A 27,309-nucleotide genomic window follows, 5' to 3' on the forward strand; every position below is an offset into this window, starting at 1 on the left:
GTCTGCTCTCAGAGAGTGAGTTGGTTGGCAGAGCAGAGCTGCGATGATTGCTGGGAGATGTAGACAAGGGGAGGGAAGGATGGAGAGAATATCAAGCAGCCATAAAAGACAACAGGGGCCACAGAAGCCATGCATATCAGGCAGGATGGTGTACATGGAACATATCCTGGTAGTGTGGTGGCTTTGGACCTTATATGAAAAGTCCTTTACCCAATGACTTTAAAGGGGTTATCTGTTTTGGACAAACCATTTTATTTAATAGCGCCCCCAATGAAAAGCTGGTCTCAGGTTGTTTTACTTCTGGTGTCTTTTGGGGAATCTTGTAGTGAGTGTTTAATTTCCTTGCAGTGCCTTACATAATGTTATTTTGAGTAATGGGGTGCTGTGTAATGCTAGGTCCTCCAGTGTAAGAGACACACTTTAAAATTGCTATTTCTTACCTGGGAATAATAATTCTAATAAAGGGGGAATTTCCAGATTTGTAAGTAATCCTCTTTCTAAACGTTGCCCAGCACTGCTTCACAGAAAATAAAAGGAGCAATGGGTGTGCGAGCTGCACAATGAGTTCTATCTATTGTGGAGGATATTTCTCCGCCATCCTGGTGATCAGTGGGCATCCCACCAGTCGGACCCCCACTAATCACCTAATTATCCCCTATCCTATAGATAGGGGATAACTTTCAACCATGGGAATACCCATTTAAGCAAGGAGAAGTATTTTTTACTATTCATTAAAGCAATTGCTATTTGCAGGTAAGCTTTTTTTTTCTGGAAATTATCAATGATGGTCTAAAGCAGTGTTTCCCAACCAGGGTGCCTCTAGCTGTTGCAAAACTACAACTCCCAGCTGGGAGTTGTAGTTTTGCATCAGCTGAAGGTATTCTGGCTGGGAAACACTGGTTTAATGTGTTACTATCACTTATTACTTAGCCCTATTGATCACTTATCACTGACCCCTACCCATCAGAAGAACAAGCGGGGTAAAGCTCTTGGCAGTGCACCTCTCTCACGTTCTCTGTTCTCTCTCTCTTTCCTGCATGAGATGTGCTCCATAGATTTTCTATATCTAATTTGTCTCCTGCAGTGACGAAACATCATGGAAACAAGTGCTTAGCTGAATGCTGCTCCCACTCATTCTTTTCAATCAGTGGGGATCTGAGCACCCGGACCCCTACCAATCAAAATTTTTGTCACTATGACATGTTAAAAAATTTTTTTTATTTTTTTTTAACCCCTTAAGGACCAGGCCATTTTACACCTTAGGACCAGAGCGTTTTTTGCACATCTGACCACTGTCACTTTAAACATTAATAACTCTGGAATGCTTTTAGTTATCAATCTGATTCCGAGATTGTTTTTTCGTGACATATTCTACTTTAACATAGTGGTAAAATTTTGTGGTAACTTGCATCCTTTCTTGGTGAAAAATCCCAAAATTTGATGAAAAATTTGAAAATTTTGCATTTTTCTAACTTTGAAGCTCTCTGCTTGTAAGGAAAATGGATATTCAAAATAAAAAAAAATTTTATTCACATATACAATATGTCTACTTTATGTTTGCATCATAAAATTGACATGTTTTTACTTTTGGAAGACACCAGAGGGCTTCAAAGTTCAGCAGCAATTTTCCAATTTTTCACAAAATTTTGAACCTCGCTTTTTTTCAGAGACCAGTTCAGGTTTGAAGTGGATTTGAAGGGTCTTCCCATTAGAAATACCCCACAAATGACCCCATTATAAAAACTACACCCCCCAAAGTATTCAAAATGACAATCAGTAAGTGTTTTAACCCTTTAGGTGTTTCACAGGAATAGCAGAAAAGTGAAGAAGAAAATTCACAATCTTTATTTTTTACACTCGCATGTTCTTGTAAACCCAATTTTTGAATTTTTACAAGGGGTAAAAGGAGAAAATGTATACTTATATTTGTAGCCCAATTTCTCTCGAGTAAGCACATACCTCATATGTCTATGTAAAGTGTTCGGCGGGCGCAGTAGAGGGCTCAGAAGGGAAGGAGCGACAAGGGGATTTTGGAGAGTACGTTTTTCAGAAATGGTTTTTGGGGGGCATGTTGCATTTAGGAAGCCCCTATGGTGCCAGAACAGCAGAAATAACCCACATGGCATACCATTTTGGAAACTAGACCCCTTGGGGAACGTAACAAGGAATAAAGTGAGCCTTAATACCCCACAGATGTTTCACGACTTTTGCATATGTAAAAAAAATATTTTTTTTTCCCACTAAAATGTGTGTTTCCCCCCAAATTTCACATTTTTGCAAGGGTTAATAGCAGAAAATACCCCCCAAAATTTGTAACTCCATCTCTTCTGAGTATGGAGGTACCCCATAAGTTGGCATGAAGTGCATTACGGGCGAACTACAATGCTCCGAAGAGAAGGAGTGATATTTGACTTTTTGAGAGCAAATTTTGCTCGGGGGGCATGTTGCATTTAGGAAGCCCCTATGGTGCCAGAACAGCAAAAAAAAAAACACATGGCATACCATTTTGGAAACTAGACCCCTTGAGGAACGTAACAAGGAATAAAGTGAGCCTTAATACCCCACGCGGGTTTCACGACTTTTGCATATGTAAAAAAATATATATATTTTTTTCACTAAAATGTGTGTTTCCCCCCAAATTTCACATTTTTGCAAGGGTTAATAGCAGAAAATACCCCCCAAAATTTGTAACTCCATCTCTTCTGAGTATGGAGGTACCCCATAAGTGGACCTGAAGTGCACTACGTGCGAACTACAATGCTCAGAAGAGGAGGAGCACCATTGAGCTTTTGGAAAGAGAATTCGTTTGGAATGGTAGTCAGGGGCCATGTGCATTTACAAAGCCCCCCGTGGTGCCAGAACAGTGGACCCCCCCCACATGTGACCCCATTTTGGAAACTACACCCCTCACAGAATTTAATAAGTGGTGCAGTGAGCATTTACACCCCACTGGCGTTTGACAAATCTTTGGGACAGTGGGCTGTGCAAATGGAAAATTACATTATTCATTTTCACGGATCACTGTTCCAAAAATCTGTCAGACACCTGTGGGGCGTAAATGCTCACTGTACCCCTTATTACATTACATGAGGGGTGTAGTTTCCAAAATGGGGTCACATATGGGGGGGGTCCATTGTTCTGGTACCATGGGGTCTTTGTAAACACAAGTGGCCTTCAATTCCGGAAAAATGTTCTCTTCAAAATCCCAATGGCGCTCCTCCTCTTCTGAGCATTGTAGTGCACCCATAGAGCACTTTACATCCACATATGGGGTATGCTCTTACTCATAAGAAATTGGGTTACAAATTTTGGGGGGCTTTTTTTTATTTTCCCTTGTGAAAATGAAAAATTTAGGGTGACACCAGCATTTTAGTGAAAAAAATATTTTTTTTTCATTTTCCCATCCAACTTTAATGAAAATTTGTCAAACACCTGTGGGGTGTTCAGGCTCACTATACCCCTTGTTACGTTCCGTGAGGGGTGTCGTTTCCAAAATGGGGTCACATGTCTGTATTTATTGTTTTGTGTTTATGTCAGAACCACTGTAAAATCAGCCACCCCTGTGCAAATCACCAATTTAGGCCTCAAATGTACATGGTGCGCTCTCACTCCTGAGCCTTGTTGTGCGCCCGCAGAGCATTTTACGCCCACATATGGGGTATCTCCGTACTCAGGAGAAATTGCGTTACAAATTTTGGGGGTCTTTTTTTCCTTTTACCTCCCGTGAAAATAAAAAGTAAAGGACAACACCAGCATGTTAGTGTAAAAAAAATTTTTTTTTACACTAACAGGCTGGTGTAGACCCCAACTTTTCTTTTTCATAAGGGGTAAAAGGAAAAAAAGCCCCCAAAATTAGTAACGCAATTTCTCCCGAGTACGGAGATACCACATATGTGGCACTAAACTGTTTCCTTGAAATACGACAGGGCTCCAAAGTGAGAGAGCGCCATGCGCATTTGAGGACTAAATTAGGGATTGCACAGGGGTGGACATAGGGGTATTTTACGCCAGTGATTCCCAAACAGGGTGCCTCCAGCTGTTGCTAAACTCCCAGCATGCCTGGACAGTCAGTGGCTGTCCGGAAATGCTGGGAGTAGTTGTTTTGCAACAGCTGGAGGCTCTGTTTTGGAAACACTGCCGTACAATACGTTTTTTATTTTTTATTAGGGGGACAGTGTAAGGGGGTGTATATGTAGTGTTTTACCCTTTATTATGTGTAAGTGTAGTGTAGTGTTATTAGGGTACATTCACACTGGCGGGTTTACAGGGAATTTACCGCTAGGAGTTTGCGCTGCGGTGAAAAATTTGCCACAGCCCAAACTTGAAGCAGAAAACTTACTGTAAACCCGCCAGTGTGAATGTACCCTGTACGTTCACATGGGGGGGCAAACCTCCAGCTGTTTCAAAACTACAACTCGTAGCATGTACTGACAGACCGTGCATGCTGGGAGTTGTACTTTTGCAACAGCTGGAGGCACACTGGTTGGAAAACCTTCAGTTAGGTTCTGTTACCTAACTCAGTATTTTCCAACCAGTGTGCCTCCAGCTGTTGCAAAACTTCAACTCCCAGCATGTACTGATCGCCGAAAGGCATGCTGGGAGATGTAGTTATGCAACAGCTGGAGGGATCGCAACTACAACTCCCAGCATGCAGAGACAGCTGTTTGCTGTTCAGGCTTGCTGGGAGTTGCAGTTTTGCAACATCTGTAGAGCTATAGTTTAGAGACCACTGCATAGTGGTCTCCAAACTGTGGACCTCCAGATGTTGCAAAACTACAACTCCCAGCATGCCCAGACAGCAAACTGCTGTCTGGGCATGCTGGGAGTTGTAGTTTTGCAAGATCTGGAGGTGCACAGTATAGAGATCACTTTGCAGTGGTCTCAAACTGTAGACCTCCAGCTGTTGCAAAACTGCAACTCCCAGCAAGCCTAAACAGCTCTCTGGGCATGCTGGGAGTTGTAGTTTTGCAACATCTGGAGGGTTACAGTTTAGAGACCACTATAGTGGTCTCAGACTGTAGCCCTCCAGATGTTGCTAAGTAACTTACCGGCTTCCGTTGGATCCAGGGAGCTGTGTCGCGGTCCTCTTCTTCCGCCGATCGTCGCCCGCTGCCGTCGCTGATCGTCGCCGCTGCCGTCGCCGATGGGTAAGTGGATCTTCGGCGCCGGTCCCTGTCGGTTTCCCCGTTCTGCCCCGCCTATTGTCGGTGGGCAGGACGGGGAAACCGAAAGTAAACCCCTCCGCCCCTGATCTGCTATTGGTGGTCGCGTCTAGACCACCAATAGCAGAGATAGGAGGGGTGGCAACTCTGCCACCTCACTCCTATCGCTACAGGGGGATCGTGGGTGTCTAGGACACCCGCGATCCCCCTTCTATTCCGGGTCACCGGGTCACCATAGACCCGTATGACCCGGAATCGGCGCAAATCGCAAGTGTGAATTCACTTGCGATTTGCGCCGATCGCCGACATGGGGGGGTCTAATGACCCCCCTGGGCATTTGCGCGGGGTGCCTGCTGATAGATATCAGCAGTCACCCCGGCGCGATCCCCGCCCGGCGCGCGGCGGGGACCGAAATTCCCACGGGCGTACAGGTACGCCCTTGGTCCTTAAGTACCAGGGAGCAAAGGCGTACCTGTACGCCCTTGGTCCTTAAGGGGTTAATAAAGGATAGTAACACTTTAAGCTGGCATAAGAAGGTTTCAGTAAGAGTTTCTAGGACAGTAGTTTCCATTGTCTACATAAAGGCATACCATACACAGGTGTTAAGCCCATGAGCACTGCCCGATTGCCCAGCTTCTCGATCTACCCACCATCTCAGTTTAGTTAAATCCAGCACTAAGAACAACACTTTCCCATACTGCAACCGCAATGAGAACAGGTTTATGTGATGGACAGCATAAGGGCATATAAGAAAAAAAAAGAAAAATGGAAGAATAATTATTGAATGCATGTGATTTAGAAGACAAAATGAGAAAGTGAGAGTAGAGTGAGATATTAAAATAGTATGTGAATCCTGCCTTAGGAAAAGAAAGGAATATTTGGCATACATAGATTGATTATTACAGTCAAAGGCCACCTTTTTGAGAAGAACACTTCCTTACACAGACAAGATTTTTTTGTGGCATATTTTCAGTTCCACATTTATTATGCATCTTTTGGAAACAACCAACCCCCTAGAAGACCACTTTTTGTGCTCCAACATTTTGGGTTGTTGTGTCTAAGAGGTTCACTGAATAATAATATTATAGTTACGGCATTTAGGAGACAGGCATTCTACTTTTGCTGAAATAGGCAAAATCTAGTAAATATACTCCACAATGGATCATCGTTTTACCAGTGTTTTACCCAATAAACACTTTGGCATTTGTAGATAGTTGTTATGGCCACCAGTTCAATGTCAGCAAAAGATGGTTTAGACTTCATTGTACACGCGCTATTCTGTTCCAAAATATTCTCTGCAATATTTATTTAAATGGTGCTTTTTGTCTTTTAGAAATATATATAGAGGTCATCAGAAAGAACTTGGCTCATAAAAAACTATATAAACATACAAAATCCACGGTGAAAGCATTGTAGATATTCTGTAGCTAAACCTTCAATGAGTCAATAGAAAATCTGTCAGTGTGCGCTTCTTGTGTATAAAGTACTATGTGCATGCTGGGCAACACTTTTTGTTTTATCCAACAACAAAATAAAGGTTAGTGCCTTTAGTTGTTTTGCAGTTGAATACTTGATTTCTGAAAATAAAAACCCAATCTTAGGTCAGTGCGTACTGTATGAATAGTGTAAGCAGTCAGTCTGTATCTTATGAGGATGTCCGTGACTTTGTGGATGACCACCATTGGAGTTTGTGCACCTACTGTACAGGAGGCGCTACAGCACTACGCTACACAAGCCTCATAGAGTCTCTCAATTAGGTAACAAGAAGCAGAGGAAATTGTGCAATTTGATGAAAATAAGACAAGGAGAAAAGAAAAAGAAAAATTGCAAGTTATATACTGAGTAGTGTGAGGGTGGAATGGGGGAGTCATTGTGTAGGCAGAAGAGAAATGCTTTAAACCTGTACAAGCATGGCTACAATTATGTACTTGGAGCACAGTGGATGTCATATTGTCACACACCACACTGCTCATTCACTTCCTATATAAAGAGCATTTTAATCATAAAAGTCAAATAATGTTCTGGATTTGTTCTACACTTTTTTGAGAGCTTTCGGTACATGAGGCAATCATCATTTCTTCTCCCCATGCTGTGAATCCATTGCTCAGTCCTCGCAATAATTATGATCATTAAACAAGATGAACTGTGTGAATCAAATTGCTATTATACCGGATTCTCACTGAACCACAGTCAACAAATTGTGTGAAAACGGGGCGATGGAAGAGATTGAAGGCTCTTACTGTAATGTGACATGGTCTGTGGAGCCGGGGACTATTAGGGAACCCCTGTATGCGAGTACTAGCTAAGCACAGAAATAATTCCGTTTAGGTGCTGACCCCAAGTGTAGCACAGAACTAAAATGTTTTTAGGGACTTTTTAGCATCGATGCCACAGTAAAGGCTGAAATTTATATTGATGCTATGGGATCAATCTCTATATGGAATAACTCCAGGGGCCAAGTCCTGAAGTCCTGAAAAATAGTGTGGAAACCCAAAATTTCCACTCAAGGGATGGTCCTGCAGGACTCCTGCTAATGGGAACAATAAGAGAGATTTATCAAAACCTGCCCAGAGGAAAAGTGGCTGAGTTGCCCATAGCAACCAAACAGATCGCTTCTTTCGTTTAGCAGAGGCCTTATTAAAAATGAAAGAAGCGATCTGATTGGTTGCTATGGGCAACTCAACCACTTTTCCTCTGGACAGGTTTTGATAAATCTCCCTCAGCGTCCCTGCTGTGCAGGAACTCAGTTCCCACGTGTTCCTGCAGGACTTGAGCCCTGAATACTGCCAACATTTGTTCATATCTCACCCACAAGACTGGTACTGTAATCTGTTGTAGAGTTTCTGATGAAAAATGCAGGATTTCCACTATGTCTTTAGGTATTTTTATTTACCATAGAAGTGCACAGAAACACGTCTGCTTACTTTCACATACAGCGCCACTTTTGCCTATAAGCTATGTCTGGACGAGTTTAACCTAGCTTTCACAATCATATAACCATGGCACTGGAGTCAATATTCAATGTGACACTTTTGCCCTTTTACTATACCAGTAGTGGCTGGGCATCTAAATAGCGTGGGCTTAGTATCTGGTTTGTTTACTGCTTTGTAAATTTTTTGTATATCTGGTATATTTTTTTTGTTTAAGATTTACCATGCGTAGAAAGCCTTATACAATTGTTAACATTCTTATGCTGTGTATAGAATGTGTATATAATTCTCTTATACACGGCAATGTCTTATACTGTGTTCCATGCTGCAAATACTGTGCACGGATTCCATGGCAACACACGAATAGAGTTTCGAATTAGTCTTCAACAATAAGGTAACCTTTACATTCGCTGCTGTCAGCGATGGTTTTTCTTTCGTTTTTTAGCATAACACGGAGTACAGCTTGGCTATGACTATGCTTTCACGAAAGTGATAGGTAAAGATTAGTTTTCTTTTCATGCTATGTGATGTACTCGAGAATATGTCATACATATCCACCAGTAATTATTATTATTACACAGGCATAATAACATATGTAGAACAATTGTTAGCTATGAGTTTGTCAGTGGATCTGGCATGATGAAATCATGATGAGAATCGTTGATATACACAGTCATGTAAATGTTGGCACCCCTGAAATTTTTCTAGAAAATTAAGTATTTCTCACAGAAAAGGATTGCGGTAACACATGTTTTGCTATACACTTGTTTATTCCCTTTGTGTGTATTTGAACTAAACCAAAAAATGGAGGAAAAAAAGCAAAATTGGACATAATGTCACCAAACTCCAAAAATGGGCTGGACAAAATGATTGGCACCCTTTCAAAATTGTGGATAAATAAGATTGTTTCAAGCATGTGATGCTCCACAGTGCGCAACATTATCAAGAAGTTTGCAACCCATGGCACTGTAGCTAATCTCCCTGGGCGAGGACGGAAGAGAAAAGATTGATAAAAGGTGTCAACGCAGGATAGTCCAGATGGGGGATAAGCAGCCCCAAACAAGTTCCAAAGATATTCAAGCTGTTCTGCAGGCTCAGGGAGCATCAGTATCAACTTAAACTATCCATCAATATTTAAATTAAATTAAACACTATGCCAGGAGACCTAGGAGGACCCAATGCTGACACAGAGACATAAAAAAGCAAGACTACATTTTGCCAGAATGAACTTGAGTAAGCAAAAATCCTTCTATGAAGACGTCTTGTGGACAGATGAGACCAAGATAGAGCTTATTACTATTTATGAAAACAGAATGAGGCCTACAAAGAAAATAACACAGTACCTACAGTGAAATATGGTGGAGGTTCAATGATGTTTTGGGGTTGTTTTTGGGTTGTTTTGCTGCCTCTGGCACTGGGTGCCTTTAATGTGTGAAAGGCATCATGAAATCTGAGGATTACCAAAGGTTTTTGGGTTGCACTGTACAGCCCAGTGTCAGAAAGCTGGGTTTGCATGAGAGATCTTGGGTCATCCAACAGGACAATGACCCCAAACATACGTCAAAAAGCCCCCAGAAATGGATGGCAACAAAGCGCTGGAGAGTTCTGAAGTGTCCAGCAATGAGTCGAGATCTAAATCCCATTGAACTCCTGTGGAGAGATCTTAAAATTGCTGTTTGAAAAGGCGCCCTTCCAATAAGAGAGACCTGGAGCAGTTTGCAAAGGAAGAGTGGTCTAATGTTCCGGCTGAGAGGTGTAAGAAGCTTATTGATGGTTATAGGTAGCAACTGATTTTAGTTATTTTTTCCAAAGGGTGTGCAACCAAATTTTAAGTCAAGGGTGCCAATGATTTTGTCCAGCACATTTTTGGAGTTTGGTGTTACATTACGTCCAATTAGCTTTTTTACCCCCCCCCCCCCCCTCTTTTTTTTGGTTTAGTTCAAATATACACAAAGGGAATAAACATGTGTATAGCAAAACATGTGTCACTGCCAACCTTTTCTGTGAGAAATACTTAATTTTCTTGAAAAACTTCAGGGGTGCCAACATTTACAGCCATGACTGAATATAGGTGTTAGATTTATGCCACTTCAAAGCCACTCTTTTCACTAGACCAGTGTTTCCCAAACAGGTGTGCCTTCAGCTCTTGCAAAACTACGAGTCCAAGCATGCTGGGAGTTGTATCTTTGCAACAACTGAAAGCACACTTGTTTGGAAACACTGAACTAGAAAACCATAGTCATAGGCCATTATCTTCTATGGCTTTCAGCCTGCAAGGAAAAAAGGCATCTACACAATGGCTTCCATAGCTTAAAATCCCACTTTCAGTGCTAGGAACTCCCTAGCCTTAGGCCGGGTTTACAGGGCTGAAAATGTGCAGAAGGCACCGGTGGACATTCTGCACACCTGAGTAATATGGTGGACGCTAGGACCGCTCGGAAATGTGCCATCTTATAGTCGGCAACGCATGGCCGAGCAGAATATGCATAAAGAATAGACAAGTCTATTCTTTCTGCGGACGCAGAAATAAAGGATTTCCGCAGCAGAAACATCTGCTGTGTGCACAGTGCAGCAGAATTCCATTAAAATCAATAAGACTCTGCTGCAGCGGAATATTCATGTGGGCTATCCGCCATGTGAACATGACCTTATAGGAATAGTCGATATAAGGCAATACTTAACAGAGCTAATATGTAGCTTGAGAGTCCACTGAATGTCAGTGGGCTTCAAAACTTGAGACATTTATGAAATGTTTTATGAAGAATAAGTCAATACTCTGACTTCAGAACTTAAGTGCTTAGTACTAAAAAGCTTATAGGAGTTGATAGGTTAAAAGGGTTGACCACTACCAACTTCAAAGAAATGCTTCCCGTATTTATTCTGTGGATGATGTAGATTGTAAAAATACTGTATATGTGCATGTGTTATTACACCGATATTTAAACCACACCTTTCTTTTTATTTCTTATCACCAACAGTTATATAATAACAATGAGGGACATTTATCAATGTTTGCTTATGTATTCTTTTTTTTAGTAATTTTTTCCTTACTTTTCTTTGCTTATGTGTGACTTATTTATCAACTGCTTTCAGCCTGTTGATAATTTTCTTTCACGTAAGCAATTTTTCCTTTTTTACTTTGGTAGTAGCTTTTTCTGCTCCATGTTTGAGCTGGAGTAAATTTAGTCAATTTTTAACCCTGTTGCGACTTCTTTTTGCGCAGTTGCGACTGTCGCAGTTAATAAATACCTGACTACCCGTAGTCCATTTTAAAATTATTACTACGTAGTTAATTTTTGGAAAACTTGCTTTCCTCGCTTTCCAGTCAAAATGTCGCACGGAAAATCACGTAGGCGCACATGTGACAATTATAGTAAAGAAAACCTGACTAAACCGTTGATAAATGTCCATAATTGGGCTCAGTTTGTTAGCTTAGTCCTTGACAATCCCATAGACCAAGCTAAATGGTGGTGTGTGAGTAAAGTTATTCTATGAATCTCACTCTCGTACTGACACTGAATAAATGATCATGTTTGTGCACTCTCCATGCTTCAGCCATTTTACTCTGTTAGTAGGTCCTGAAGCAACCTTTAAAGGGGTTCTCCGGTGCTTAGACAGCTATCACGCCCTCTCCCATAGGCTTGCATTGAGGGGCGGGGCGTGACATCACACAGGGGCGTGATGTCACACGCCGCCTGCCCTGTAGTCGCCGGTAATCAGACCCGGAGCGAACACGCACCGGAGTACCCCTTTAACCTACGAAGGGGTTCTCCATAGTAATTCAAATGAACTGATGCCAGAAAATTATACAGATTTGTAAATTACTTTAAGAAAAAAAAAACTCAAGCCTTCCAGTACTTATCATTTGCTGTATCCTGCTGTTGTCATGTAGTCTTTCCGGTCTTATGCAGTGCCTCCCTTCTACCACCTCTGCCCCAGTCATGAACTGTCGAACCCTTAAACTAAACCTCTTCTAGACATGTGCAATTCGTTTCGGCACAAATGCTAATTTATACGAATTTTTACATTTTCAGGCGTTCGGATTGATCCGAACGCACTAAAACATATTTGGAACATTTCCGAATAACCACGGTAATACGAACTTCAGATTAACGAATACATTCGTAAAGTAACGAATGCATTCGTAAGATAACGAATGCATTCGTTAACCGTAAAACGAAAGTAAATAATTAATTCGATTATTTCAATTGGTTCTTGGGAGGTCACATGATCAGAGTTCATTGTCACATGATACCTTTTAGCCAATTAGCTTATTCCAGTCAATCCCTACTGTATCACAGAGAGTGAGGCTGTAAAATTAGTTGTGGGGTAGTCCTGTGATAGTTTGCCTGGTGTTACTGGAGTGTGGAGTCACTGGATTTGCAGAAATGGACAGTTTACCTGAGGAAAACTTGGCTTCTGGCACAGAGACAACTGCAAAACAAGCAAGGTAACACCTGCTATTTTTTATCAGCAAGGCCTGCGTTAGAAAGAAGCGTTAGAAAGAAGCATTAAAACGAATAACGAAATTGTCCGAAAACGAAAGTGAAACGAATGATATATATAATGAATAGATCAGAAATAACGAATGCATCCGACAGCCGAACAGTTTCCGAATAGAACCGAAAAAATATATACGAATGCGTCCGAATAATGCGTCAGAATAAAACGAATTACTGTATCCCGAAGGTTTAACAGAATCTAAAAAAGTGTTATCCGAAAAAAAAAAAAAAAAACTAAAATTTTGGTCGTTCACAAGTCTAACCTCTTCTACTCTGAACAATTCCTGACATGGACATAGGTGGCAGTAGAGTACCCTGTGTCTGACTGGAAAGGACTGCACAACTTTCTCCAGGGCATACAGCAGATGATAAGTAAAGGAAGGTTCCTTTTTTTTTGTTTTGTTTTTTTGTTTTTGTTTTTTTATAAACAGAAGTAGATTCTGTAATAACAAATTTGTTTAACTTTCTTGCCTCAGTTGTTTTAATTTTTATGGAGTGCCTCTTTAAAATTCTTTGGCCTCTTATCCTAAATAGAGACTTACTCATGGTGGGATAACAGAAGGAAAACTTTTGTGCTCATTTCTCTTGTATTTGAACTGCCCATGTTGGTGTGAGCATGGGAATAGAGGCAGCCGATTGGGACAACGCTATCACCACCATCGTGATTAACTGTGGCTGTTTTTTTTTAAACATATTAATGAGGGGGAGAGGGTTATCAAAGTTGCCCATGAGTGCACAACACCCTCTGGTGAATTACACTCTGCTCTCTGAGGCACCACTTTGCCAACAATCCATCACATTGGAGCGCTTGTGTGTTTTTTTTTGCATTTTACACTGCTGCTTTCCATTGTTGCCTTGATTCTGTTGTTCAACATGCAGTGGCTACTATGGACATATATATATATATATATATATATATATATATATATATATATATATATATATATACAGCTCCCATTTAATACCATCTGTATGAATCCATATACAAATAGCACCCCATAGTGGTGGCATTCAGACATAGTTCGTTGATTTATAAAGTCTTAAAAACAGAGCTCCCCCATAAAGATATATTATAAAATGACAACATTTTGCACCTAAAATGAAACGGAAGACCTTGAAGGAGATATCCAGTGGTGAAAAACATATCTCCTATACTAAGGATAGGGGATAAGTTTCAGATTGCGGGGGGGGGGGGGGACACGATCTCCTGTATGGGGCCCCGGCAGCCAGCGGGAAGGGGCGTGTTGACTATCGCACGAAGCGGCAGCTGATGCGCCCCTCAATACACCTCTGTGGCAGAGTCGGAGCGCTTCCTTTGGCAATTTCCGGCTCTGCCATAGTGATGTATTGAGGGGCGTGTCAGCCGCCGCTTCGTGCAGTGGTCAACACGCGCTATCTGGCCAGCCGGGCCCCATACAGAGAGATTGCGGGGGGACCCAGCGGTCGGACCACCCTGCGATCTGAAACTCATCTCCTAGCCTTAGGATAGGGGATTCGTTTTTTACCACTGGACTACCCCTTTAATGTGGTATTACACATCAGTCAAGCAGATGAATATACTATGGTAGAGGGGTTGTCTATAGGTTAAAATGGAATCTTATGAAACAAACTCATCAATCTCTGGCAATACAAAATGAATTTACCTTTTATACTCTCTCAGCATATCTGTGGTTGTCACCTAAGTTTTGTGTTATATTGTTCAATGCTTTTTATTATGGTGTTATCTTCTTTAAGCCTTAAGCTACATATTTGTGCAATAGATTTGGTTTTTATAGAGGCATGTTTTGTATTTCTACATTTATGTATATTCATTGCTATGATCAATGATCCCCAAATGCACACATAGTCAGTACTATAACCTTTTATTTGCAGTATTTGCATTGAAAAACTTTTGAAGAAACAGGTGAATTTTTGAAAAGTTTCTGAATACTTATGGCATGAAGCTATAGGAAAAATTGTATGTATGGATGTAAATATACACTGCTCCCATGTGACTGTGGTCCCCATAAACATCAACAAACTGCGTAGTCCATAGGTTTTTCCATACATAAGCCCTAGACAATATTTCTGACAATAGTTATGATACATTCCCTTATATATTGTTATTAGCCAATTGCGTGTCTCTAATGAAAAATCGTTACAAGCTGCCATACCAGGTGGCATTAATGTAGTTAGTATTTGTAATACTGCCCCTCACTATGCAGGGTGTATGGCATTATAAAATGTGCAAGATTTTTGTTTGTTTGGAATCCATCTGGAATATCCTTGTGGAAATTTCTGGCGGATTTTTTTTAGTGTGAACGGGCCCTAAATGTATGGAGGAACTGAACTTTTAGTGAACTTGTTCTAAGTTTGCCTCTCTCCTGGCAGGAGTAATTTCATCAAATATTGGGCAATGACCCACAATGGAATAAGCTAGTATTTTAGTCAAAGTACCTCCCTGTAAAATTGCTGTATAAGACAGAAATATCACTGTCTTAGTAAATCTAAATGTTCACACATCCAAAAGTAGAAAAAAATGGATGGAACACTCACAGGAATTGTTTCCAAAGTTTTTTTTATTTCATATCCTCACGGCCAAAATAAGTACCTGTTTGGTACAAAACAGCTGTCGCCTATCCACGCTTCCCGCTCCTTCATTTTGTGTCCCTGCTATGCTCTTATGTCTATTGGTTGACAGAAAATAAAATAAACTTTGGATACAATTCAGGTGAGTGCCCCATCCATTTTTTCTACTACTATGATGAACTGTGTCGATGTTTGGACACCCCGGATAGTTATCCTCAAGCCAACCTATCCTGTAGTCCATTAAAAATTGTTGCTGGTTTCCAACTACTAATACTCTGAGCCCTGCTGTGCCTGGTAATGTTCTTTACTTGTTTGCCTCTGATTTAAATGTAAGTGTACTTTTACTTCCAATTAATTGTAATGAATGCAATAATAAAGACAAACATACAGAAGGCACAGAATGTTTCCAGTGGGTACATAAAGCAATATACTGCCTCCTGCACCTGTATGATGTTATTCTTTGAGCTGATCATTGCAGACAGCATACTGTATGTATATATTTTTTTTAAATATGCATTGCTAAGAAAGGAACATAGCACTTGGGGACCATTGATCGATTGTAAATCACTTGTGCATCTTGATATTATCCTTGGCTTATTTGACTGTATCTTAATTTTTTGGACATTGTTTATTTTCATGCATTGATTGTCCACAATAAAAACACTTGGAAAACTCAATAAACAGGATTCAATAAATGTTACTTCTGAGCACAAACAGAAGATGAATTCATGTTTTGATATGTTGGCTTTTACATAATCGCTTAATCTCTTTCTCTGTACAATTTTGCTTTAGATGCACTGAATTCAGGAGATTATCAGAAGACAAGGTCAAATAGCAGCATATATTGTCACAAGTGTAGCAGAAGGAAATGCCCGTATGCTGCTGTTGTAAACATGTCCACTCAGAGCAGTGAAACATGGGCAACAGAAAGCACGCAACTACCTGCACAATGCTACGCCATAATTTAGAAGATGATGTCAGCACTGGATGTATGCTTGGTATTACATTACATGGCGTTATAGCATTCAAGCAATATACACCAATATACAGTAGCTCAGCCATTACTGTTACTGTTATAAACCCAAGAACATCCTTCACAGAGAATAAATATGTGGTTGAAAATAAGTATACTGGGGATATTATTGTGTGTTGACTGAATCCCGGCGCACAAGTTATCTTCAATGCAAGTTTGTCTTTTTATTTCAAAATAGCAGACAGGTATAAAGGCAGCAACCGCGAAAAGGCCATTGTGCTGTGTTTATACCTGTTTGCTATGTTGCAATGAAAAGTAAAACTTGCATTGAAGATAACTTGAGTGCCGGGATTCTGTCAACATACACAATTCTATTTTATCCACGAGCACCACCACCTACAGTGCCAGCCTCCCTAACTACTGGAATTACTAGGCTGGCTGGTTTTCAGTTTTTCATGCCAGGAGCATGGTAGTAGTTTAGGTGTATTGTGATGATGGTGGTTGTAGTGCGTGGGTGTCAAACATGCGGCCCACAATGAATATCTTTGCGGCCCGAGCAGAGCCAGTGCTTGCCCTGCAGTGGCGGATCCCCCCATCACTATTTAGGATATCCCTGTGTCCCGAAAAATGTTTTTGGGACACAGGGATACCCCTATCAACTCTCAATGGCCCCGCCGGGAGATAGCGCATGCCGGGACGTCACTAACGTCCCGCGCGTGCACCCATAGCAACAGAGGCGTGGAGGAGCGGAACATGGAGGTGGAAGATGCGCGCTGGCCAGCATGGTAAGTGACCAGCGGCACGTCAGCTTCGGTGCTCAGACCACCTCTCTTCCGATCCCGGGACTTACTGTTATGGCCGGACCGGAGGAGTGGTGTTCAGAGCACTGAAGTGGGGCAGTACACAGGCAGACAGCCTTCAGCCATACACTGTATATGACTGGAGGCTGTATGTCTGTGGGGGAACATACTGCACCTAATGTGGGGAACTATACTGCACTTAATGTGGGGAATTATACTGCCCCTAATGTGGGGGAACTATACTGCCAACCTAATGTGGGGGAACTATACTGCCAACCTAATGTGGGGGAACTATAAACTATACTGCCAACCAAATGTGGGGAAACTATACTGCCAACCTAATGTGGGGAAACTATACCCCCAACCTAATGTGGGGGAACTATACCCCCAACCTAATGTGGAGGAACTATACTGCCAACCTAATGTGGGGGAACTATAGTGCACCTAATGTGGGGGAACTATAGTGCACCTAATGTGGGGGAACTATACTGCACCTAATGTGGGGGCCTCGTATTGACGTTCGCTCACATGACATCACGCTCCCAGAATTCAAGGGACGGCGCTACTACGTCATTTTTTGGATGCGGCCCACATAAACTTAAACCTTGTTTTTTTGGTCCATGTTAGCCTTTGAGTTTGACATGCTTGTTGTAGTGTCTCAGTTACCATTAGGCCAAAGCCCTGGGAGAATAAATTACCTCAAAAGCTTAGATGTTGGAAAACAGCTTTTAACTTTACTGTTGTTGCAGGTCCAGAATACAGGATACAGTACCAGTGATGTAGACAGAAATATCAGACACTTGGTTTAAACTAGTACAGACTTAGCTGGTGAGATGCCACTGTCGCAGTCTTGGAATTATGTTACCTGTAGTCAGGTGTCAAGTCCTGGGAAAAAGTGTGGGAATTCACCCAAGATTTCCACTCAAGGGCTGGTCCTGCAAATGGGAATGGTGTTCCTGCTGTGAAAAAGTGCAGGAACTCAGTTCCCATGCATTCCTGCAGGACTTGAGCCCTGCCTGTAGTACTTCTTGGTAACTTTAAGACTAACTTGAGACAGGCTTAACTCTTGACTGACTTAACTGAAGACAGTCTTTGTACTAACTGGACTTGTGACCAATTTGACTTGTACCAGACTTTGGGCAGCTAGCTTCCCCTTTGATACACGATCGGGCTCAGAGGTTTACACAACTCAGGATTACTATGCATGCGTGAGCTCTAGGAGAACCCGGCTCGTCCTTGTGGCTTGTCTCAGGATTTACAAAGCTGCAGACAGGTGGCTAGGACATTAGCTGGTGGGCTCCGATAAAAGGGCTTACTGCCGGGATCTTCACAGGGCCAGTCGGTGGTTACTTGCAGAGCTAGTCCGTCGCAGTAACAGATACAGCCCGGAGGATTCCTGTACCTTCATCCAGTTGCAAGAGGGCTCTTACCCTAAAGCGCCACTTGAGTTATGGTTCTATCTCAGAAGCATGAATGGCCAGTAGAACTGTGTCTGGAGCTGGTTCTGGTGGGTAGAGGCATACCCTCACTAAAGGTGTAAAGGCAGCAAGCTTGGAGGCAGTCTGCCACTGAAGGCGTGAGGGAGCTGTAGGCTAAAGATATTGCTTGGTCTTTGGCCGAGGCCAGAATGCAACCCACTTTAGGCCTCCCCCTGTTCCAGGGGACTACGGTGGAGAAAGGACTGCCTTAGGCTGAAGGATGATGCGTAACTTCTTACCAGCTTTTGCAGAGAAATGTGGTCACTCACTGCACTGCAGAATGTGATAGAATAAATAAAGGCATGTTAAAATAGGTAAAGACCTGAGTTAGAGCCAGGAACCTTAGGAGCAACAGGCACCCGAATAGAGTTGGAAGCAGCACAAGGTGGTCCCGCTCTGAGACACTACAAGTATACAATGATCATCCGTAACATGGTATAGTGAATAAAACTGAATATTTTATGACAGTGGCATTTGTTTAGAGGTGTCGTATACTAGAACAGTAAACAGTTCCTTAAACTGATTTGTTGGAAGAATTGACAAGTGCAAGAAATTGACTGACTTTGACAATTACCAATCAAATGTAATCCAAGAATGGACTGCATGTCATGACACACAGTTTGGAAATCTTTGCTTTAAATTAGGCCACAAACACAACAGACACAGAGAACTGCAAGTCATCAGTTTTTTTTTAAGAACTGATACAGTAAGTTCTGCATTTCAGTTACAATGCATTCAGAAAGTTTTCAGACCTTTCATTTTTTCACCAGTTTGTTATGTTGTGGCCTTATGCTAAAATAAAAAACTATTTTCTCCGATCATTCTGCATTCAGTACCCCATAATGAGAATCTAAAAATAGAATTTTAGATATCTTTTAAATGTAAAAAATGAAAAATGTAATTCCACATGAACATAAGTATCCAGATCCTTTGTTATGACTTAAAATCTAGCTCTGGAGGCCTCCCATTTTCTTGATTTTCTTTGAGATGTTTCTACACCTTGATCAGAGTCACCTGTGGTAAAATCAGTTGACTGTCTATATCAGGCCTCACAGCTGACTTTGTATATCAGAGTAAAAAACAAGCCATGAGGTAGAAAGAACCGCCTGTAGAGCTAAGAGACAGGACTGAGTGGAGGGAAAGATCTGGGGAGTGGTACAACAATTCCCAAGAACAAAGTGGTCTTCATAATTCCTTAATAGGAGAAGGTTGGAATGACCAGGACTCTTCCTATAGCTGGCTGTCCAAACAAACTAAGCAATCGGGGAAGAAATACCTTGGTAAGAGAGATGAACCAGAATCCAATGGTCACATGGCTGAGCTTCAAAGATCCTGTGTGCAATTGGGAGAAACTTTTAGACGGTCAACCATCACTGTAGCATCCAAACAAATTGGGCTTAATGGCCAGAAAGAACCCTCTTGGCAGTAAAAGACACATGAAAGCCCACTTCATGTTAGCAAAAAAGGACTCTCAGGCTGGGAGAAACAAGATTCTCTAATCTGATGAAACCAATATTTAACTTTCTAGCTTCAATTTTAAGCATCATGTCTGCTGGTGAGAGCATCATGCTGTGGGTGGTATTTTTCATTGGCTGGTATAATGGTATTTTCATTAGCTGGTCTCAGGCTGAGCCAACTCCCCTTCTATAAAGTGTGCTTAGTAGCTGAGCCTGCCTCATAGTGGGATGGTCTCGGTGGCTATCCCATGGCTAATTCCAGGCATCACCGATTGTAGTGATGCCCGGAATTAACTCTTTGGGCGCCATGATCAAAGTTTCTCTTGGCGTCTAAAATATAAAACACTGATCTCAGTGGCACTCCTATGCTCCAGCTGGAGCAAAAGAGAGCTGACAACACTGATCAATGCTATACTATGGCATAGCATTGTTCAGTGTATGCCATCTAAGGATTGCATGTAATAGTCCCCTATGAGAGCTAAAAAAGTAGTGTCAAATTTTTTTTGGGATAAATGTGAATTAACCCCTTCCCTAATAAAACTTTTAATCACTCCCCTTTTCCCATAAAAATAAAAAAATGATGTAAACAAAAATAAACCTAAACATATATGGTATCAACACCTGCGTAAATGTCTGAACTATAAAAATATTATGTTAATTATACAGCACGATCAATGGCGTATATGTAAAAGTCCAGAATTTTGTATTTTTGATCACTTTGTTACCCTAAAAAATTTATAAAAAGCAATAAAAAAGGCCCATAAAAGCAAAAATTGTTCTGATAAAAACTAAAGATCACTGTGCAAAAAATGAGCCCTCACACATCCCTGTATAGGGGAAAATAAAAAAGTTATAGGGGTCGGAAGAGGACAATTTTAAACATACAAATTTTAGCACAAAAAGTTATAATTTTTTAAAAGAAGAAAAACAAAACCAAACGTATATAAGTTGGTTATCATTTTAATCATATGGACCTACAGAATAAAGATGAGGTAATTTTTACCAAAATGTGCACTGTGTAGAAATGGAAGCCCCCAAAAGTTACAAAATGTTTTGTGTTTTTTTTCAATGTTGCCCCACAAACAATTTTTTTTTTGTTTCACTATAGATTTTGTGGTGAAATGATTAATGTCATTACAAAGTAGATCGCGGGGGGTCCCAGTGGTCGAACCCCCCACAATCTATAACTTATCCCCTATCCAAAGGATAGGGGATAAGTTATATTTCACTTCACTATTCCGTTAACCCCTTAGGGTTTTTTTTTATTTTTACACTTACATGTTTTTTCCTCCTCACCTTCTAAAAATCATAAGTTATCTTTCATAACACTACTCCTTTAATGAAAACCTGATCCATCATTCTCTTCTATCAACAATCCATAGACCCGATCTAAATTGTTAGCTACATTTCAGTCTTTATCTGGCTCATTGAAAATTAATTGTACTAGGCTGTACACAGGTCAATGGGAAGAAGAATATGCAAAACATACATGTAAAACCCTTTTTTTGCCAACATTTTGTAACTATCCACTTAACAAATAGCCAGCTATATGCTGGCTTTATATGTGCCTGCTGGTAGCGGCTATACGCCGCTACCAGCAGACACACTGCGATGTGTGAGTCACAGTATACTTGCACATCGCGGGAGCTTTCTGCCTAGCTCAGAGCAGGGAGAGCGGCCGCGATGTGCGAGTACGCCGCGCACATCGCTGCAGTGTGTCTGCTGGTAGCAGCGTATTGCCGCTACCAGCAGGCACATATAAAGCCAGCATAGAACGGGGCCTTCACCAGCGGATCCGCAGCTAACTACGCTGCGAAAATCCGCGCGTATGAACATACCCTAAGAATATAAAAACTCTCCTACTCTATGTTTTTGGCATCAGCAAGAACTCATATGTATCAAGGCACCAGCAATTTTCTAAAGCCAGTTCTATAGTTCAGAAAGACAAAAGAGTGGTGACAGTAGGTAAAAACAAAGGATTTTTTTTTTTTTGTAAAAAGGACATAACAAAACGCCATAGTTTGTCCCATAACCATAAAAGTCTCAAAATTAGGTTCACAGCAAACTGCAAAAGTTTATTCAAAGACTGCTTGAAAAAAAAATCTTTTTAGTTTCAGTTAGGGCTGTCATTAAAAAGATAATTTGTATTTAGAAGAATTGCTCAAATTTACTGTACTATGTTTCTGACATTAAATAGTTTAAGATAAAGAGTGTCCTTCATAAATGCCCCCACACTTAATATTAGTCTGTAATGTTGCTACTAATATTTTTATGCAACTTATTAAATTTACATAATGCTATTGATATTTACCAAAAACTTCTGTGTAAAATGAGCCATAACTATTAATGGCAACATTATACAATAATACTGTAAAATACTGTTTGAAAAAAAAAAAAGTGGTCTGAGGTACAGAGGGGTCTGGGGCACAGAGGGGTCTGGGGTGCAGAGAGGTATGGAGGACAGAAGTCTGGGGGACAGAAGGGGTGAGGGAGAGAGGGGTCTGGAGGATGGAGGACAGATGGTCTGAGGTACAGAGGGATCTGGTGACAGAGGGCAAATGGTCTGAGGTACAGAGGGATCTGGTGGACAGAGGACAGAGGGGTCTGGGGTACAGAGCAGTGTGGATGACAGGCAGCTTTTAGGACAGAGGGTTCTGGGGTACAAAGGGGTTTGGCATACCGAAGTGTCTGGAGGACAGAGTACAAAGGGGTCTAGGGTACAGAGTGGTCTGGAGGACAGAGGGGTCTGGGAGGACAGAGGACAAAAGTCTGGGGGACAGAAGGGGTGAGGGAGAGAGGGGTATGGAGGACAGAGGACAGATGGTCTGAGGTACAGAGGGATCTGGTGGACAGAGGGGTCTGGGGTAAAGAGCGGTGTGGATGACAGGAATCTTTGAGGACAGAGGGTTCTGTGGAACAAAGGGGTCTGGAGGACAGAGTACAGAGGGGTCTAGTGTACAGAGTGGTCTGGAGGAGAGAGAGGTCTGGGGGACAGAGATGTCTGAGGGAACGAAGGTCTAGGGTACTGAGAAGTGTGAAGAGGACAGAGTGGTCTGGGATACTGTGTTGTGGAGGACAGAGAGGTCTGGAGAGGACAGAGTGGTCTGGGTTACAAAGGGTTCTGGAGGACAGAGTGGTCTGGGATACAGACAGGCTGAATAGCTTTCTCCTGAATTAACCGCTCCATGCTGGTACCTGTAATAAGAAGCCTGGTGGTCAATTTTGTAGGGTCATACAACATTGAGTGGTTCTGCCCCTTTTGTTCCCTCCCCTACTCCCTCTTTGTGGCTCTGCCTTCACATTACCTTACCCAGTTAAAATGCTGCCCCTTGCCTCCCCATCAAATGCACCCCTTTCCTGCCCACTGTTACGCTGAGCGCTCCGGGTCCCTGCTCCTCCCCGGAGCGCTCGCGGCGTTCTTCTGCGTGCAGCGCCCCGGTCAGACCCGCTGACCGGGAGCGCTGCACTGTTATCACCGGCGGGAATGCGATCCACGTAGCGGGATGCGCCCGCTTGCGGGTTGCATCCCAATCACCTCACCTGCTCTGTCCTCCTGCTGTTCTGTCCCGACGCGCACGGCCCCGCTCACTAGGGCACGCGCGCGCCGGCTCTCTGAAATTTAAAGGGCCAGTGCACCATTAATTGGTGCCTGGCCCAATCAGTACCTACACCTTCAAAACATATAAAAACCCACTTCACCTTCCTGTCCTTGCCGGATCTTGTTGCCTTGTGCCCTGAGAAAGCGTTCTGTGTGTTCCATTGCCAGTGTACCCAGACCCTTGCCGTTGCCCCTGACTACGAACCATTGCTGCCTGCCCAGACCTTCTGCCACGTCTGACCTTGCTCTTGCTTTGTCCCTGTGTACCGCGCCTGTCTCAGCTGTCAGTAAGGTTGAGTCGCTATCGGGTGGAACGACCTGGGGGTTACCTGCCGCTGCAAGTCCATCCCGCTTTGCGGCGGGCTCTGGTGAAAACCAGTAACCCCTTAGATTCCGTTCCCCTGGTACGGCCCACGCCATCACCTCACTGACACAGAGGATCCACCTCAAGTGTCCTCTCTGCATACCAGTCCGGATCCTGACACCCACCAATACTACATTTGGGCTGTATCAACCTCATCATTGGTGTAACATGAGCATGAAATAGTTAAAATATGTGGATTTGCTTACCAGTCTCACACAAGGAGGAAGCACACCTTATAAAAGGCATTGAAGTCTGTTTGTGATTTGATAGTAAAAACAAATCCAGTCGAGTCCATGTTTATGAACAAGGTAGTACATGACAATCTAAGATTACACTAGTGCTGTACCAGGCATGGTGGTAGAACAATACCCGGGTCTGTAGTTCTGTAAATGTTCTTATTCCGCTTCCTGAAAAACAGTGAGCTGCATGAGCCATGTCTCCCTAGGAGGTAGAGAATAAAAAATTATGTAAAAGTCAACATATTGGCTTTTACAATATACACAAACATATTGTATGAGCTCCTCTAGCTTTAAGGCCTAGAACTCATTATTACAGTATGATTTTATTCTAAAATAATACTAGATCATGTAATAGATCCTTCATATTCACTTTTATAAATACCTTTAAGCAAAACCACCCATGGCGTGTAAAAATACATATTCATTACTTTTATTCAGGAAGGTCAACAGTTTAGCAGACAGCAGAGAAATGCCAGAAATACCAAGAAAGGGAACAGAAAGGCAAAACCTAACCGAGTTTAGTTTACTTAATATATTCACTGGGAGCTGGGAAAGGTGCAGTTGAATAGTTGTCTATTGTTATAGGAAATCAGTGGTTTTCTACAATTTGTCCTTATTAAGTTTAATGTGAATATTTTATGTCTGTTCCTGTTGTTAACCCCTTCTCGCTCATACAAATATATACGTCGGCAGTTTGGAAGGGGTGTCACGGCAGATGCTGGCTGCTATTTGAAACTGACACCCACCACTAATCACCGACATCATTGATCACGCTGATGCCAGTCATTTTACTCTCTAAATGCTGCAATCAAAATCCCCCACTCTGTCAGACCTCCAATCAGCACCCTCCAATGGAATCGCATGGTGTCAATTAGAGATGAACGAATCGAATCTGACGAATCCGAATTTGTTACGAATTTCAGGAAAAATTAGCTTTCAACGAATCCAACTATTGCCGTGATTTGATCGCACGGATCTCTTCATTAAACTTCATTTAGTGCGGTTCAGGCTCTAGGGCATTTAAGATGGCGGCTTCACATGTCAGTACATGGAACAAGGAACTCTGGGAAGATGGGTAGGCAGGATGACCCTGAATCACATGCAGCATGCAGCCTATCAGCAGCCAGCCACCCCTGTGATGTCACAGCCCTAAATAATCGGCAGTCATCTTGCGGCCAGTCACTTTAGCGTTTTATTGCAGAAAAAGAGAGCGAGGGACAGAGAGCAGTGTGTGTGGCACAGGAAAGCATTTTTACAGCAGCCATTCACCTCAAGCCCAAATCTAGCCTAGAAGCACTGAAAGGGAAGGGAGAGAGATTGAGAGAGAAAGTACAATTTTGGTTGTATTACATAGTGACTGTGTGCTGCAGCACTGGTGTGTACAATAATTGAAAAGCTAATAGTAGCCAGCCAGTTAGGGTGAGAAGAGCACTAAAAGCCATAATCACCTGCTATTAGTGCCTAATACAGGTTGCATAGCAGAGTGTATTGTCCTCTATTAAAGGGGTACTCCGCTGCTCAGAATTTGGAACAAACTGTTCTGAACGCTGGAGCTGGCGCCGGGAGCTCGTGACGTCATAGCCCCCTCCCAAAGACTTGCATTAAGGGGGCGGGGTGTGACGTAATGGGGGGGGCTATGACATCACAAACTTCCGGCTCCAGCGTTCGGAACAGTTTGTTCCAAATGCTCAGCAGCGGAGTACCCCTTTAAGTGTAACCTATACGTACATAGGTGGTGTACGATTTTGTTACCGTTAAAGTCTTAAGGGCCTAGTTACTGTGAAAGGCCAGCCAAAAGTACACACCTGCTGCTGTTATGGACAAATACTGTTTTAAGCGTAGTGGAGCGTATTGTACTCCCCTCATAAGTGCATACCACGTACGTACATCTACGTGGTGTACCATTTTGTTGCTTTTATAGTCCTAAGGGCCTAGATACTGTGAAAGGCCAGCCAAAAAATACACACCTGCTGCTGTTCTAGACAAATACTGTTTTAAGCGTAGTGGAGCATATTCTCCTCCCCTCATATATGCACTAAGTATGTAAGGCAGAGAAGTGCCAGGATATGCATAGAGGAGTGGCAGAGGCCTAAATTTATCAGGCACAGGCAGAGGTCGCAGCAGACTAGGGGCGAGTGGAAGCAGGAGTCACAGCAAGAGGCCTGAGCTCCCGGTATCAGCTAGCGGTCGTGTCTCAAACAGCAACCCATCTGCTGTCATTGACGGTCATCCACTTCATCACAAGTGACATCTGACACCCCCAGTCAACAGTCGGTTGGTTCCTCAGACACAACCCTCAGTTGGTATGGCCTGGGAGCATTCCCTGTAGACTTCTGCACTAGAAAATTTTTCGTTTTGTTTCGTTTTTTCGTTTTGGAAAAAAATTTTGGTTCGGTAATATTTTTGGATTTTTGATTTTTCGGATACATTCAGTATTCAGGGTTTTTTTTTCTTTTTTTTTATAATTTTCTTTTGGATACGTTCGGTATTCGGGTACATTCGGTAAATCTTTTTATTCTTTTTTGGACTTTAGCGATCCTAAAAAATTTTGGAGATACATTTTTTATTAAAATTTCGTAGGGTACCATAAAAAATAATAATAAAAAAAGATACAGTAGTGATGGAAAAAATTGTATCTAACGAAATGTATCTTTTTTATTATGAAATTTTTATTAATTTTTAAACAGGGATCAATTTATGTGAGCCGACAATAATAAAAATGTATTGTGTGCGTGTTTTTCACTTTTTTTTTTTACATTTATTAGGTAGTACTACTACTCCCAGCATGGAACACACTGTTCCATGATGGGAGTAGTAGTTACCTGTACTAATTGACAGATCGCCGGGGTCCCTTGCGATCCTCTGTAAATGCAGCTCTTCTATGGTCCCCTGCACTCACGTATATATACACATATTCACATTTCCCGCAGAGCTGTGATTGGCCAGATGGTTCCAGCCAATCACAGCTCTCTGTGAGAAATAGGAATATGTGTATATATATACGGCCGTGAAGGGGACCATAGGAGAGCGGCCGCCGCATCCATACATTATACAGGAGCATCACAGCGGGCGTCAGGAGTGATACCCGCAGTGATCTTTCCTGAACTACAAGTACTACTATTCCAAACATGGAGTACACTCTGCTCCATGCTGGGAACTGTAGTACCTGCATTAATAGACAGATCGCAGTGGCGGGTGTCAGAAGTTACACTAACTGCGATATGTCTATTAATGCAGG

At 42.1% G+C, this 27,309-nt stretch overlaps 1 protein-coding gene across 1 annotated transcript in view; it reads left to right on the top strand.

The window, feature by feature from the left end:
* SYNPO2 (synaptopodin 2) overlaps positions 1-16,234 on the top strand; it is a 330,432-nt gene extending 314,198 nt beyond the window's left edge. The window contains exon 6 of the mRNA XM_056565740.1: positions 15,955-16,234. Coding sequence (XP_056421715.1) covers positions 15,955-15,997 — 43 coding nt within the window. The 3' untranslated portion in view covers positions 15,998-16,234. The remainder of the gene's footprint in view (positions 1-15,954) is intronic.
* The last annotated feature ends 11,075 nt before the right edge of the window (positions 16,235-27,309 follow it).

This window comes from Hyla sarda, chromosome 1 (assembly GCF_029499605.1).
Source record: "Hyla sarda isolate aHylSar1 chromosome 1, aHylSar1.hap1, whole genome shotgun sequence".
Classification (NCBI taxonomy): domain Eukaryota; kingdom Metazoa; phylum Chordata; class Amphibia; order Anura; family Hylidae; genus Hyla; species Hyla sarda.